The 16,792-nt window shown below is 46.5% G+C and overlaps 1 protein-coding gene across 1 annotated transcript in view; it reads right to left on the bottom strand.

The window, feature by feature from the left end:
* grin2aa (glutamate receptor, ionotropic, N-methyl D-aspartate 2A, a) overlaps positions 1 to 16,792 on the bottom strand; it is a 196,189-nt gene that overhangs the window by 75,560 nt on the left and 103,837 nt on the right. Inside the window, exon 4 of the mRNA XM_063221922.1 lies at positions 7,019 to 7,133. Coding sequence (XP_063077992.1) covers positions 7,019 to 7,133 — 115 coding nt within the window. The remainder of the gene's footprint in view (positions 1 to 7,018; positions 7,134 to 16,792) is intronic.

A 16,792-nucleotide genomic window follows, 5' to 3' on the forward strand; every position in this document is an offset into this window, starting at 1 on the left:
TGACTCACACAGAGCACCATCACCTCCCCGTCCTTCCCTTTTCCCAAAACCTCCTCTCTCAGCCTAGCTGTGGCTCAATTAGCTGGGCACTGCATTGCTACGCTGGTGAGCCAGGTTCGATTCTGGCCTGGGGTTCCTTCCAGAACCTTCAGCACCTCTTCCCTCACTCATTTTCTACAATGTCCTGTCACAGATAAAGGCACAAAAGCCTAAAAATATCTTTAAATAAAACCTCTCCTATCACCTTTAGGCTATATAGAGTTTGGGAACCAACAGCTGCAGCTATGCAATGCATTCTGGAACACAAATATAACAACAGGCATTTCTGCCATTTTGTGAGGCTACTGTGCAAAATACAAAACTGACTTAAACCTCTCCCCTCCCGTCATATTTACAAAAGGTAGATGAAGAAATAAACCCGTGGCATTGGTAGGGGTTAGACACTGTGATGACGACCATGTGCTAGATTTAGCTGAAAGCAGAAGTGTCACTGGACCATGATGTTGCCCGTGCTTTAGATCCCCACGGATGGACAGAGATGTCAGAGTGCATTGCTGTGGGTGGGAGTGCAGACTGGACAGAGAGAGAGGGTTAATCGCAGCTCTCTCTGTGTGTGTGTGTGTGTGTGTGTGTGTGTGTGTGTGTGTGTGTGTGTGTGTGTGTGTGTGTGTGTGTGTGTGTGTGTGTGTGTGTGTGTGTGTGTGTGTGTGTGTGTGTGTGTGTGTGTGTGTGTGTGCTTCATGTGGCATGGCAGCTCGGCTTTTGTCCTACCTGGTGAACCTTCAGCAATTACACACTTACATGCACACCAAACCAAGCACCCAAACGCAAGCCCACACATGTACACACAGACGAGCACACACGGGAGAGACCATGCACACAAACACACACGTACACACACACACACACACACACACACACACACACACACACACACACACACACACACACACGCGAACAAGCAGCCGAAGCAATCACATATTCAGCCGCATGGTTGCCCGCCGAGAGAGGTCAGTGGAAGTTCAGTTCAGCCGAGGGAGCGAAGTCAGTCACGCTCACCGGTGGTGTCTTTGTTTGAACTGAGCCTCCGCTCCCGCAGACCTAAGTTTACTTCCATGGCGACAGCAAACACTGATTCAGTGTCTTTATGAAGGAGCCGTCTGGGTGCCCTTGGAGGACTGCAGCTAGAACAGCCTTCTGAGATCTCATTTGGAGCAGAGGAGAGGAGAGGAGAGGAGAGGAGGCGCTGTCGTGACATTCCACTACAGTACATGACGCAAGTGCAGATTGAACAAGGCCAAGAGGAGAGAGAGAGTGAGAGGGAGGGACAGAGAGAGAGAGATCGAGATCGAGAGAGACAGAGGCAGAGACAGAGACACAGAGACAGATAGAGAGACAGACAGAGAGAGAGACAGTGAGGCAGAGGGGGCACAGTAGAGATAGAGAGAGTGAGACAAAAAGAGATGGGAGAAGACGAGTGAGAGGACTTGGGATAAAAAGAGAAAAGAGAAAGATAGTTCGACAAAGAAAGAGAGAGACAGCCTGAGAGTGAAAGAAAAGAGGTATTGCAGTCCTGCCATCTCGCCTGGATTCAGCTCAGTGCACCAAGTTTATAAAAGAATAAAAGACAGAGAAAGCTAGTGTGTGTGAAATAAAATAAAAAACGTCACATTCTCGACCATATACTTTCGTTTTTTTCCCTCCCAAGTCACAGCAGAAATATATAGACTTGGAGAAGGAACATTTTCTGCTGCTCATCTTCTTTATTTCAACACTCTGGCGTTGGTGATGTATGTAGCAGCCCGCTAGCGCCATGTGAGAGTGCACCGGAGCGAACTTCATCAAATGGCAATATGCTTTACGAGGTGCTGACCACAGCATCGGCGCTCATGTCCCTTACAGCCAGGGAAGGCAACAGAGGGAGACAAGGGGGTGAGTTGTCCAGGGCCCAGGGAGGGAGCGGGCCTAGAATTGGATTCTCATTACATTGTATGGTATGTATCGGGTTTGGGGCCCTTTCAAATGAATTTGTCTTGGGCCTGGCAAAAGTTGCTAGCGGCCCTGCTCGTAGCCCATTCCCCATCCCCACTGATGTCGATGACTGTGTGGAGGCTAACAGCTCATACAGACACTCATCTCACCACGCATCAAAATTCATTATGAATGGGAAAATTGTATTTTTCGTACATGAAAAGGGGGATCTTCTCCATTGTCCACCATTTTGAATTTAAATATTAGTCCATTATTTAGAAAATGATCATGAAAAGATCAATGCTGGCAGTAGACCCAATTTCACAAGGCACAATTTCAATGAGCAGCATATTTGCAATACCTACTCTGGCCACCATCCTACACGTTGCACCTTTAAACACACCCCCATTGAGCTGTTGGATATGCTAGCTTTTCTTTGGCTTTGAAACGGATTGAATATCACAAACGAGTCAATTTGGCCAGACTGACAGATATGAAGTTTGGGCAAGTGTGACGGAGGTGTTCCTGCACAGTTCGCCCCCCCCTCGGGGCGCGAACCTGCCACCTCGTCAACTCCATCGGTTTGGCAATGAGAGTCACAGTACGAGCGCGCTGAGCTAAAGGGCCAGTCCGATAGCCCAACGCTCCCACACTGCATTGAGGCTTCGAGAGGGAGGTTTACTAACTAAACTCTGCTAGTTGGCCTCCATTACACATGCCCATGCTAGGGACTTGACTATGGAGCACACAGGCACAGCTCAGTAGTATGTGAAATCTCCTCCCAGCTCCTGGGCTTGCGGCCGTGGCGTGTGGACACAGATGAATTGGCTTTGTCATATTAATATCAACACACTGTGGCAGCCAAACCACATTAGGCCTCAATTACAGTACGCCCCTCAGAACAATGCATCACACACACACACACACACACACACACACACACACACACACACACACACACACACACACACACACACACACACACACACACACACACACACACACACACACACACACACACACACACACACACACACACACACACACACACACACACACACACACAAATATGCCCCCATACACACGCACACACCTACACATATACGAACCAATCCAACCATATCACGTTTTGATAGACACGAGGACAAAGGTGCACAAAGCGAAAGAGACAGAGAGAGATAACGAGAGAGAGAGAGAGCGAGAGAGAGAGAGGGAGAGGGAGAGGGAGAGGGAGAGGGAGAGAGAGAGAGAGAAACATGCATCCATGCAGACTTGAAGGAAAGCCTCTTATTCTTATTTCTCAATTTTTATGTTTTTCCATTTAGAATAGGTGCCGATATACCCGACACAAATCGAGCCAGCGCTAAGTTATTGCTTGTGAGAGCGGTATTTCAGCACAGCGTATTGTACCTGTGTTGCAGCACGAGAATATGCAAGGTTCTTTGCCTCCCTTTTTCTTGCAGAAATCAAAGAATGAGTAATGTTGTTTGTTGGTTCCCTGCTTTTTTTGCCATGTCATCGTGGTATACGTACATCCATTTAAAGAGCGGCTCTCTTAGGCATTCAGATCCCTGCAAAATGAGATTAGCCCTGTGGCAAATCAATCTCTGCAAACGTTTTGAAAACATCATTAGTTAAATTTGAGAACGATCGGCAATTGTCTGCCTCTGCTGAAAATTGTGTCCAGGGGGGTGCGCAGACACAATGAGACCTTCTCATTCTTAACCTCATTGCTTAAAATGGCACCCAGCTTTACTTCTCATTTCTATTTTTCCTTCCTTCCTTTCTCCTTCCCTTCCTTCTTTATTTTCTTCTCCCACCCAACCCCGCCCAATGCCATAACACCCCCCCCCCCCCCCAACACACACACACATGCACACACACACACACAGCCCCCCTTCAACCCCTCAGCTTCTCTGCTTTAATCAACATCAACAGGCAGCGGGTTGACATGGAATTAATTAATGTAATCACTTTCATGTGAATTCAATTTGGCATCCCGGCAGCGTGATCTTTGCTGCTGTCAGCTTGCTGACGACAGAGGAAAAGCAGAAGAAGATTTGTTACTGGCCACCGGGCAAGATGGAGATGAGGGGAGGAGCGAGGGATGAGACATGGACAGAGAGAGAGAGAGAGAGAGAGAGAGAGAGAGAGAGAGAGAGAGAGAGAGAGAGATAAAGAGAGAGATAGAGAGAGATAAAGAGAGAGAGAGGGAGAGCGATATAGAGAGAGAGAGAGAGAGAGAGAGAGAGAGAGAGAGAGAGAGAGAGAGGAAGACAGGGTGGAGAGATCGAGTGAAAGCGTCAGACATACAGAGGAGAGGAAACGAGAAAACAGGAAGAGTCAGGACGAAAGTATAGAACGAAATTGGAACAAACACAACAAGCAGAGGTGGAGGAGAGAGGAGAGGAGAGGAGAGGAGAGCAAAAGAGAGCGAGAAAGGGATAGAAGAGGTGGAAGGCAGGAAGCAGCGCGCGCGGAGGTGAATTGCTATTTTTAACTCTGCGCCGCGGCTCACCCGCCCCTCCACACTAAGCCCCGCTGCCACAAAGGGACCCTGTCAAGTCACAGAGACGGCGCCCCCTTTTTATAGCAGCGGGAGCGGAGCGTAAGCTGCATTCAACCGCCCGACTGTCCGGGAACTTATGGCCACGGGCTCACTTGACCCCCCACAACGTGATCCGAGCCTCCTTGTAACGCTGCCTTGCTCTGTGCACTGACATGTGGCAGAATGATGCTTGGGCTGCACTGTGCTGCTGAGCTGAGTGGCTCCCAGGCACAGTGTGGATCTCTGTTGTTGGGCAGCCATGGCTCAATGGTTTCAGCGCTGGTCTTAAGATCAGAGGGTTGCAGGTTCAAATCCCGCCCTCACCAGCACCTTCGCCCATGGCTGAAGTGCCTTTGAGCAAGGCACTTAACCCCACATTGCTCCAGGGCCTTTGACCAATACCCTGTACCTAAATAACTGTAAGTTGCTTTGGATAAAGAGCGTCAGCTAAGTGTAATGTAATGTAATGGTTTGTGTTTGTTAACCGAAATGAATGGGCCCTTTCTTCTCACAAATTAGCTACAAGAAAATGTTGTCGCTGCCAAAACCACTGGATGCCACTCAACTTGCTTAATTTTCCTTGCACAATAATGAAATAACTCAATAATGCACACAAAGTAATGTTTTATAGTTTGAAAGTGCCTTTCACCGATGTGGCAGGTGCCTGGCAAAGTGGTGACGTAGCCCGTTCATGCAGATGGGATCGCCAACGACAACATGGCTACATTAGCCATCTTAAATTAGCAGTCTTAAGTAAAAAGACATGGTCTTTAAAACCATTTTGGTAACACCTATAGTAGCTTATGATACAAGCTCTGTGTGTAACACTTCCAGACTTTTTCTAAACACGGAAAAAACTAAGAAATATAAAAGGGCTTGTAAAAGAACAAATGCTGTCTCCTTTGGAATAAAAAAGAAAATACGCACACAAAAATATCTCCAATATTGTTTTTACTCGCTCTCCCTCTGCCATGCCCTAATGCACCTATAAAAACCCACACAGAACAAAATACGATCTAATGAACCCAAAGTGAGATATGATGATGAACTACCTACACGGCAAATTTTACAGAGAAAAAACCCCCACAAGCCACCACTTCACAATGAGGCTCTGCTTCACTCCCAAGTCGACACAGCCCCTCTCTTACTTTACCTCCCACCCCCAGCCTGCCAGCCTCGTTCTGTGTGATTAACTGCCCACCACTGGACACATTGGTACATTGAGGCGTATTTTTTTGCAATCATGGTTTTGGTCTCAGCGAGTGAACGCTGGCTAACCATTTCACAGTCTCAGTCTGCCAATTAACGTCCCTCCGATATTGACCGAATTGCAGACTAGATCCTACAGATCAATTTCAGCCATTGTTTTGTTGTTCCAATTATTCTCACTGCTTTGTTCACATTGAACTACCTCCCATGTAATGGGAGGTTGGAGGGGAGGGGGGAAGTGAAAGGTTTGGGGGTGGGGGGCATAATAGTCAGGAGGGTCTGTGCAGCACATAAAAGTGTTCAAGGGACCAGGGGGGATGAAAGCTGTTCAACTGTGATATACACACATACATACACTACACGGTACAGAAAGCACACACACATGCGCACGCACACACACACGCGCGCGCACACACACACACGTACACACACGTACGCGCACACACACACACACACACACACACACACACACACACACACACACACACACACACACACACACACACACACACACACACACACACACCACACACACACACACACACACACCACACGCACACACACACACACGCACATACACACACACACACACACACACACACACACACACACACACACACACACACACACACACACACACACACACACACACACACACACACACACACACACACACACACACACACACACACACCAAAAACAAACATACACAGATGAAATACAAAACCCAATCTCTAATTGTGGCTCCTGTTTCCCTTGCTTCTCTTTCAAGCCTCCCCAATGGCTGAAAGCGAGAAAGGTAATTACCGCGGTGACACACTTTTACACTGTTCCAGGCTGTAATTAAAATGGTGGATTCATGGCTTCCTAATACTGTGTGAACAGTTCTTAATGGTGCTTTGCTCCGAGTGGCAGTGAGAGCGAGAGCGGCGACTGAAGTGAAATTCTGTGACTGTAATGGCGCGCTTAAGGAGGTCAAGTCACAAGACTGCACTGCTGCTGCTGCCACTGCTTAGTGTACCCTTGAAGAGAGAGAGAGAGAGAGAGAGAGAGAGAGAGAGAGAGAGAGAGAGAGAGAGAGAGGGGGGAGGAGAGAGAGGGAAGGGAGAGAGAGAGAGAGAGAGAGAGAGAGAGAGAGAGAGAGAGAGAGAGAGAGAGAGAGAGAGAGAGAGAGAGAGAGATAGAGAGATAGAGATAGGGCGTAGAGAGGGAGGAGAAAGAGAAGACAGAGAAAGGAGAGAGGAGACGCAGGGGACAAGGACACCCAAAAAAAAGGAAGTGGCGTCTTACCTTCTCCCACTCCCTGTCCTTGTTCAGGACGATGACCACGAGCTTAGGGTACTCCTGATAACCGTCCTCGGTGAAGGACAAGTCCCTGCCGTCCCAGGTCACGTTCATCATGTACCTGTGCAAAAAGACAAAGAGGTTACGCGCTGGCCTAAAAATAGCACAGTGATAAGCCACAAACGATCCATCCATCCACCCACCCACCCACTACCTCAGGGACATGTGACGACGGAGTTAATAGAGAAAGGGGGAAAAAATGAAACACAGAAAACGTCCAGAATTGTTATACTATATAATGTCACAGAAGGTCACAGCTAATGTATGAAGGTCATTTTCCGTGCGGAGCGTGCACGGGCGAGGACGGAAATTAATGGCCCATCTTACTACTAATGAGTGACCAAAATCAGATGTCACATTAGGGCGGGATGAAAAATCCGGTGGCGCGGTATTCTTAGTACCCGGCGAAATCTACATGAATCATTGAAGCACTCCCTCTCCTGACATATGCCGTCTTGTTGCAAGAAGGAGAGAGAGAGAGAGAGAGAGAGAGAGAGAGAGAGAGAGAGAGAGAGAGAGAGAGAGAGAGAGAGAGAGCTGACCAGTTCTGTGGGCTGTTTTTTTGCCATGTGTAAAAAAAATCATCACCATATGAGGCTGGTGGTAGGAGAATTGCAGAGGTTGACAAAAAATGGCAGGTCAGACATAAATAGATACTGTAAATAAATAACGCCTTTTTTGCTGTGACAGGTTTTCTGACATCTCATACAGACCATGTCTAGCTGTCATCATTCCACTTCATGTTGGAGGTGCTGAGGAACACATTATGACACATTCCCTCTTTCTCACTCATGCAGGGGGTGCGTGTGTGTGTGTGTGTGTGTGTGTGCGTGTGTGCGTGTGTGTGTGTGTGTGTGTGTGTGTGTGTGTGTGTGTGTGTGTGTGTGTGTGTGTGTGTGTGTGTGTGTGTGTGTGTGTGTGTGTGTGTGTGTGTGTGTGTGTGTGTGTGTGCGTGTGCATGCATGCATGTTTGTGTGTGCGTGTTTGTTTATGTCTCTCCTATGTCCACGAGAAATACTGAAACATATTCAGGCTATATTAAAACAAGCTTTCCCCACACCACTCCACAAAATGCGTGCACAAAACCATCTATTTTTCTCTCATGTTCAGTGTTTATTTTTAAAACATTTTCTCATTTGCTTACTTCTCCACACCTAATCACAAGCTGGTGCTGAGCCAATCTGAAATATGCTAAGCTAACACTGGATACACTGTTGACAAATTTAGCAACAATAACCAAATCAATGTCTGACAAATTCCCAGACTATTACGACTATTGTGTTGAATCGTTGGGGATTTACAAGCAGAAATTCCATGGGAGCTATGATGCTAATCGCTGAACTCTCTTCAAACGGTCTGAACTGAGCAATAAGCTCTGCACACTCTGTGATGCTTTGAGTTAGCCGAGAGGAACAGCAACCCCTCATCGATTTGTAGAACAGGTCTTGGGGAAGATGGCTGCTGGCTGAATAGCTGAGTGGCCCTGTTGAATTGATTGGCCCTATTCAGAGGGGGCGTGAGCGAGAAGGGGAAAAAGGGGCCCGGCCGGCCCCCTCATCGCTACTGATATATATTGTTGAATCCAATTACATCAAACTGCAAGAGAGGAGAAGTGGGGGGATCGATACACCCCTGCTATCTCCCTCACAAGATGGAGAGCTTCTAGTCATGGTGGGAGGACTGTGTCAGCTGAGCTAACCTCACTCTTTTATTTTTTGGGCTTTGGTGTTTTTTCGAGGATCCCCATGCCAGAAGAGTCAAAGTTGTTACTACACCACTCCAGTCTAGAATTAGCCAGCCGCACAACAGGGAAAAAAAAGCCTGCGGTCAGTGAGTGTGGATTTCTGAGTTCAAACATCAGAGTTTCAATGCACACCTTGGATTGAATGCCCACTCTCTGATGTCATAGCTATTTCAGTCACGTTGCAGTGATTTCTGACCAATGTTGACATCCCCAATTTTTGACTCCCAATTGCTTTCAAGACTTTGATTGCGTAGTACTTGCCTTTTGGAGGTTGGAGTGTGCACATCCACAAAACAATAATCCAGGTGGCAGACAAAAATGCTAGACAGTGTGATGAAGTGGTCTGCACGCTGGGAAAGACCTCAGGAAGATCCCACTGGTGGATCAAAACGCTGCCATTTGTATGAAGAAAGAAAGTGTATATCTTTGGAGCTCATTCCCAGTGTGCAGACCATTTCATCACACTGTCTAGGACTTGCCTTTTGCCAGACAAGTAAACAGTTTAGTAATGCTGATTTTAACATACTTGAACTCAAAATGCCACCACCGAAACTTAAAGGGACACTCCACCCATTTGCATTAGGCTTTCCATTTCTAGACACCCAGTCATACTTTTGAATGGTCGTGCAATACTCTCTCAATTCCCCCTGAGAAAGGAGAAATCCGTATTCACATCTTAACACTTCCTCTTACAATGATGTAAAAATCGTCATTTTGCATCGTTGTAGGAGGAAGTGTAAGAGAGGTGGATTTCTGTTGAGACTACAAGCCTTTTTCCCACCCTTTCAACACCGCCCATAGGGGGTTGGATTTACTGTAATGCGCTAACAGACCTATCACAGATCAGTGTGCCAGTGCTTTTGAAATCACTGGCATTGAGGCTCCAGTAAGTCACTGGCAGAGCTGCCTGGGTGTGGCCTGTGGAACTTGAGCTTGAGCTGTGGAACTTGCAATGCATTATGGGAATTGTTGTCACAAATCCACAAGCACTAAAAGTCATTTTTTGCCTTTTCTCAGCCAAGAAGACACCAAATTAGAAATGCATGCTACTATTCTACTACATATATGACCCACTTTCAATACATATTCATGTTTCCAACAGTGGAATGCCCCTTTAACACACCCAGCCCACCTCAAACAAACTGCATCGCCTTGGTTTAGCACTAAACTAATCCACCACAGTTGTGATTCATAGACCCACTTTTAATTACTGGGGTGTTGTTCATTCATAATATAATGTGCATAAACTCTGTGGAAGGCTTAGAGAGGTGTGTGAACAGAATCCTTGCTATTCAGTGTGGAGTGTGTCCATGTTTGAGTACTATGCTACATGACCGCTGTGTGCTTGTGTCCTTCATCTGTCCTGCCAGGATTCCTGGCCGGGGACCAAAGACAGGGCCAGCCAAGTCTTGTCACACCTCTGTCATTTGAGGACATCCAGCACCAAACACATTGTGGGATGGAGTCAAAAAGAAAGCCAGAGAGTCAGGTGGGCTTGTCAAACAGCAGTCTGCGGGCTTGCTATATAGTACCATCACTTTCCAGAGGACAATACATGATGTGCCTCACTATTTGGGGCTTTCATTTATAGATGTAGTCACACATATTCATCCAAATTTGCCTTACTGAGGCATGTATGTTAGAAACAGTGTTAGACTTATAGAGGATTAATGTGGAATGTAGATTGTGGATTGAGATTTGCAAACAATCACTGTTAGATTTGACAGACAGTCAGTTGCCACTCCTCAAAGACATGTAGAATACTCATGAATCCATCCAACCTCCACCAAGTCAATGTCAAAACCTCCTGGGTTCTCTCTCTCTCTCTCTCTCTCTCTCTCTCTCTCTCTCTCTCTTTCTCTCTCTCTCTGGTCTGGCCTTTCTTCATTTCACTTCATCTGCCCTCTGCTATTCACCTGTAAATCATTAGGCTCTGTTTCATTAGGCCCGGTCCCTTGCCATAAGTAAAGGTCATTTTCACAGAGCAAGGGGTTGGGGATGTTTTGGACCATAACTGCCCTTCCATTACTCTCTTCTTAGAAGGCGAATGCTTCCAAAAATGTATAAAGATTGGAATCAACTTTAGAAGAAAACACACGTCAGACAACATTGTGCTTGCTTACTTGAGTGTATTTTTGCAAGTCTTGTGTCTTAAACCCTTATGGTTGAATGTTTCACTAACTAAGCCATGAAATCTGCAACGCGGCACCCACTGTCCACTGTCAGAATTGGTCAGATCAGCCGCAGCAGATTTATGCGGCTCCTGTGTGTGTACTTGAACCAACCACATGGGACCCCTTGGGAGAAGAGTCCTCCAGACTGTGAAACACAACATTTACGCTACATGACTCCCAAACTTCAAGATGAATCAGAGGCAAGCGAGAAGGGGCTGTGCACACACAGACACCACATGCTACTGTGGAAACAAGACGAGGGTGGTGGATGCAGGCAATGCACTTGACTGATTCTCTCTCTCTCTCTCTCTCTCTCTCTCTCTCTCTCTCTCTCTCTCTCTCTCTCTCTCTCTCTGTGTGTGTGTGTGTGTGTGTGTGCGTGCGTGCCTGCGTGTGTATGCATGTGTTGTATTGCATAGTGTGTGTTTGTTGGCTTCAAAAGCAGCACTTTCATTAGACTATCTGAGACAGCGAGAGAGAGGGAGAGAGAGAGAGAGAGAGGGAGAGAGAGAGAGAGAGAGGGAGGGAGAGAGAAAGCAGACAGTAATGAGGGGAGGCAGGAGGTCTCTGCCTAATGTATAGGGGGAAAGCCATCATAATTAGCCCCCAGATAAATTCTAGCGAGAGCACAGAGAGTCCTCTCGCCCACTACGCCGTCTTGGCTTGGCTTGGCTCGCCGGCCGGCACTACATCTCGCTTTTGACTCCCGATCAACATAATTAAATGGCTCTTGCCTTGCGCAATGCAAAGGCGTGTCAGATGCGCTGAGAAAGCCCAGTTAGGAAATTATGCCCATGCTGCACTAGTAGGGCTGTATTTCGAACAAATGAAAATGATAAAACAAAGGAAATAGCCTACCTCATTGTGATAATCCCAAGCAACTGTTTTATGAATTGATCAAAGGCAGTTCTTGGCACGACTCTTTCACCTGAAGTGGTTAACCCATAATGCAATGTGTTGTGCTCTCAGGACTCCATTCTAAGTACTATGTGCCCAGGGATGTGACGAAATAGTTAACTCATTAAATCATATGAAATACTGCATTGTGTCCCTTCATGTTTTTAATGTATGTTTTATCTTGTGAATCTCAATATTTATTTTCATCCAAACAAAAACTTATTGCCACAAAATCACATTATTTTCAGGTTTTCAGTGCACTGTGTCCCCGTGACTCTGAAGACCTAAGACATCTATTAGGATGATATTGCTCTAGCAGCATATCTTCAATATATGTACTAGGGCCTAAGCAATTAAATGACTTAAAGATTATCAGAAGAGTTTAAAACTCAGTTCTAAATATCACTGGTAGGCAGTGAAATTACCTAAGTACTGGAGTGATGAGGTATCTTTTCTTTGTTTTAGTTAAAATTCTAGCGTTTTGGATCAGTTGCACCTGCCTGAGTGACTTTTGGGTTGTTTAAAAAAACACTACACTCCTACTGTAGTTCCCAGGAAAGTTGCATGGGAGTGATGAACTGACTGCTGGGCAGGCAGCCATTTTGGTCAGCAGCAGCTATACTGTTAGAGCCAACACCTCTGCCACCTGGGACCTGGGAGTGGTTTATGGACATCAGAGGGTTGCAGGTTCGAATCCCACCCTTCCACTCTCTATCTCACTCCATGGCTGAGGTGCCCTTGAGCAAACTTTACACTGCTCCACGAACTGTAACCAATGCAAACTCAATAACTACATAACTAAATAGCTTTGGATAAAAGTGTCAGCTAACTGTAATGTAATGTAATGTGTAATGTACGGAAATGTAGTGGTTTAGAGTGGTTAGTTTAGGGTGTGGCAGGTTGGAGGACCATCGTTTTGTGTGTTGTGCAGGCTACTGTGTAGTGGCTGACTGCACATGGTCAGACCCATGAGTGGCAAAATGGGTGCATATCCCATCGGCACTCTACTCATCTGATGAAGAATGGGCCAACATGGGCCACATTAACGGCACTTATATAGTGCTGTGCAGCTTATACCAACCAGAGAGGGCATGTGTGTATTTTTAGGTGTGGAAGGTAGCAATAGCACTTTTGAGATGAACCTAGCTTATCCCCACAATGTTTTGACAAATATAATGCAAAAACAGCTAACCTGGACAATTTGCCATGATAATGTCCCCACCACTTTCATAGCCAAACCTACACCTTTGAGAGAGGGTACTGTGAAGAGGTGGGGAGGAGAAAGATACGTTAGTTTAGGTTAGGTTAGGTTAGGCTAGGTTAGGTTAGGTTAGGTTAGGTTAGGTTAGGTTAGGTTAGGCTAGGTTAGGTTAGGTTAGGTTAGGTTAGGTTAGGTTAGCTTAGCTTAGCTTAGCTTAGGTTAGGTCAGGCTGGGTTAGGTTAGGTTAGGTTAGCTTAGCTTAGCTTAGCTTAGGTTAGGTCAGGCTGGGTTAGGTTAGGTTAGGTTAGGTTAGGTGTACAGTAGTGTGAGGTGAGACGAACAGGAGGAGAGGGAAGTTATAAGCAAACACATTTTTGCTTCAATTCAAGTTCTCGTTGGCTACATGGCTGTCAAAATAATCCTTACATAATATGTACTTGTAACTATACTGTACATCCAAACATGTAAAACCTACTGTAGGAAGGGTTCAAAGTGTGGTATGTAAATGTAGAGTGTGTAATTATGTAAAGCTACAATATGTAATCATATGACATAGTATGTATGAGGATGTGCACCTATTGAAGACAGAGGAATGAGATTAAGTTCAGCAGAGCACTGGGAATCTTGGTGTGTGTGTGTGTGTGTGTGTGTGTGTGTGTGTGTGTGTGTGTGTGTGTGTGTGTGTGTGTGTGTGTGTGTGTGTGTGTGTGTGTGTGTGTGTGTGTGTGTGTGTGTGTGTGTGTGTGTGTGTGTGTGTGTGTGTGTGTGTGCCTGTGTGCCTGTGTGCCTGTGTGTGTGTGTGTGTGTGTGACTGTTCACAGCCATGTGTACTGTGTCTGTCTCTATAATGGATAATGTGTGTGTGTTTGTGTGTGTATGCACATGCACGTGTGTGTGTACGTATATTTGTGTGACGTGTGTGTATGCCTGTGTGTTCACATCCATGTGTACAGTATGATGCGTCTCCATAGCGGCACACAGGCTCTGCTTCTTAGAGGAGCTTATTGATTCTCCAGAGGGCTGCCCTCGCTGGTGCTCACTATTCAGACTGCGGCGCTGTCACAACAGTCGCCAGATTAACGGCTCAGTTCATGAGCTCATTGCAGTGCTATTTCCAGTGGTGCTGAGGACGAGCTGATCACCTGGAAGCCGCCATGCCCACTTACGCCACAGGGGGAGCTTTTGCATAGCTGCCTTGCCATGCATGCACACAGCGCAATGGAGAGAAACAGGAGGAGAGGGGCTCTCAGGACACATTTTCTTCTGCTTCGCCATGACCTACCTAACAGGTACAAGGTGAGGTGAGTCCAGCCCAAGGGAACAACAGAAGCAAGTAGCAAAAATATCTACAAAATGGTAGTTCATTTTGTTATATATGGGTGTCTGTGATGTGGAATTGTGGCTGTGTGTGTGTGGGTGTGTGTGTGTGTGTGTGTGTGTGTGTGTGTGTGTGTGTGTGTGTGTGTGTGTGTGTGTGTGTGTGTGTGTGTGTGTGTGTGTGTGTGTGTGTGTGTGTGTGTGTGTGTGTGTGTGTGTGTGTGTGTGTGTGCCTGTGTGTCTGCACGTGCAACAGTGTTTGTGCTTCCATACACACCATCCCTCCATCGTTCCTCCCAGTTTCTTTATGGGCAAATAAAAGGCAACAAAACATCTACGATTTCAGCCCTCTATTCTGTGGCCATCCATCAAATTCTTACTACAACAATAAAGGGATTTTGTCAAGAATGAGGGGGAAAAAACTCCTGGTGGGCTGCATTCAGAACCTACTGGCAGGGAAGCTGACAGGGGGGGACAAACTGGTCTCTTGTCCCAGGCCCAGGGAGAGAGGTGGCCCATAATTGGATCCTCTATACATTGTACGCATTGGGTTTGAAGCCCTTTCAGGTGAATTTGTCCTGAGCCCGGCCAAAGCTGTCAGCGGCCCTGCCTACTGGAGTCATACTGTCCCTGACAGACCAAAACAATCCATGCCTCATCTTCAGCCCGTGGCCTCAAGCTGAAGGGGGCGCTGGGGTAGCCTGATTATCATAGTCGTTCAAATCTCTTTGAGACTTGGTCTGACCAAGAGCATAATAATTAACATTTCCCAAAGGGCATGGTTGACTCGCCTCCCTTGGTTTGCTAATGGTTGTTTGCTTCCCGACAAAGTGAAAGGAGTTCCCGTATTCCCGGGAACTCAGAAAGTACTTGCATTGCTCTTGACCTGACTAGTTGCAACGCCGAAGGTGTTGCGTCACTAGGAGGGCACAGGCCAGCTAGCGCTGGGGTGCCAAGGTGCCATGCAATTCTGGGGTGCAACTACACTTTCGAGAAACACACCCCTGATGGGAAAAAGGGGCATGGAGAGGAGAGCCATGGCAGATTTTTGCAACTCGCTCTGCCTGATGTGTGGCATTAGCAGGGGGCCACACCTACTGTATCAGGACCTGCCATTTTCAACTGTGGCAATACTACAAGACTATGGATGGAGGGGGAATGACCCAGGCGGCCATCAGACTGGAACCGTCACTGAGGTTACTGCACAATACGGCCATGTTACTTCATCAGCACTCACAGAGTTGAATGTAAATACTCTCTATTAATGAAAGCGCAGTTAACAGGATACTCCAGTTTCAAACAGAGCATTGACAGCATTTGGTTTAAAACAAGATCTGGAATATTCTGTTGACATACTGTACGTGTTGAACAGCATTCTGTAACCAAAGTATTCCCAGAACACGGCAACATTCGGAGTTTACATGACTCGAGCAAACACTGAATATTGCCACCATTCTGTTTAAACGGTAATTTATTGTGTGCATGTACCTGCGGCGCTTCTGTCTGCCTAGTGTTGAATTAAAACGGACAAATGTGCTGTTTATTCATCCTCGCCCCAGGCACATGTAATGTAGCCAAAGCAAAGCAGACGCCTCTCCAGACACACACCCCATGCCCCCATGTCCTCAGCTATTCCCTCCCTTATACTACCCCCATGATTCCCTCCTCCATCTCCCCCTCTTCTCATTTCCCATTGGCCCCATATCTGACCACCTCCTGTAGTCTCTAATCACCTCTGACGAGGCTGGAGGCATACGATACACACACACACACACACACACACACACACACACCTCACCGTTCAGCAGGGGGTGAAAAAGATCAATGCTGGAAAGGCCAGCTTACAAGGAGGGCCTTAGGGAAGACACCTGTCAAAGTGGATGCCTACTAGAGGTTCCCCTTTGGGCATGCATACACACACACACAGCCCATTGGAAAGTGTGTTACAATACTTGGTACAAAGCATAATTAAAATCAAATTGAATTAGACTGATTGATTGTTGATGATTATTATTCAATTAAATTGAATTAGCATTTTAATTTTCAGTAGAAGGGGCTTTGAAAGAAAAAGGGCAGCCATTGTAGACACACTGATCACAGACTAGCACAGGCTGGAACCCCGTCTGTGTATAATGAACGCTGATTGTATTTCTTTTTCTTTTGGTCCGGTCAAGTTAACAGAGGTCTTTCACTCAATCAATTAACATGTTTTGAACCGACTGGATTTTTTGGAGGAAGGGCACACTGCTGTTTCTTTTTTTACTACTCTTTTTTGTCAGATTTGCCCACCTTCACTTTGAAATGAAGAGGGTGATTTTTATCGTTTGGCCCTTGAGAACAAATAGGGGGGTATGTGGGGATATGGGGGGGGGGGGGTCACCATATTT

This window comes from Engraulis encrasicolus, chromosome 2, assembly GCF_034702125.1.
Source record: "Engraulis encrasicolus isolate BLACKSEA-1 chromosome 2, IST_EnEncr_1.0, whole genome shotgun sequence".
NCBI lineage: Eukaryota > Metazoa > Chordata > Actinopteri > Clupeiformes > Engraulidae > Engraulis > Engraulis encrasicolus.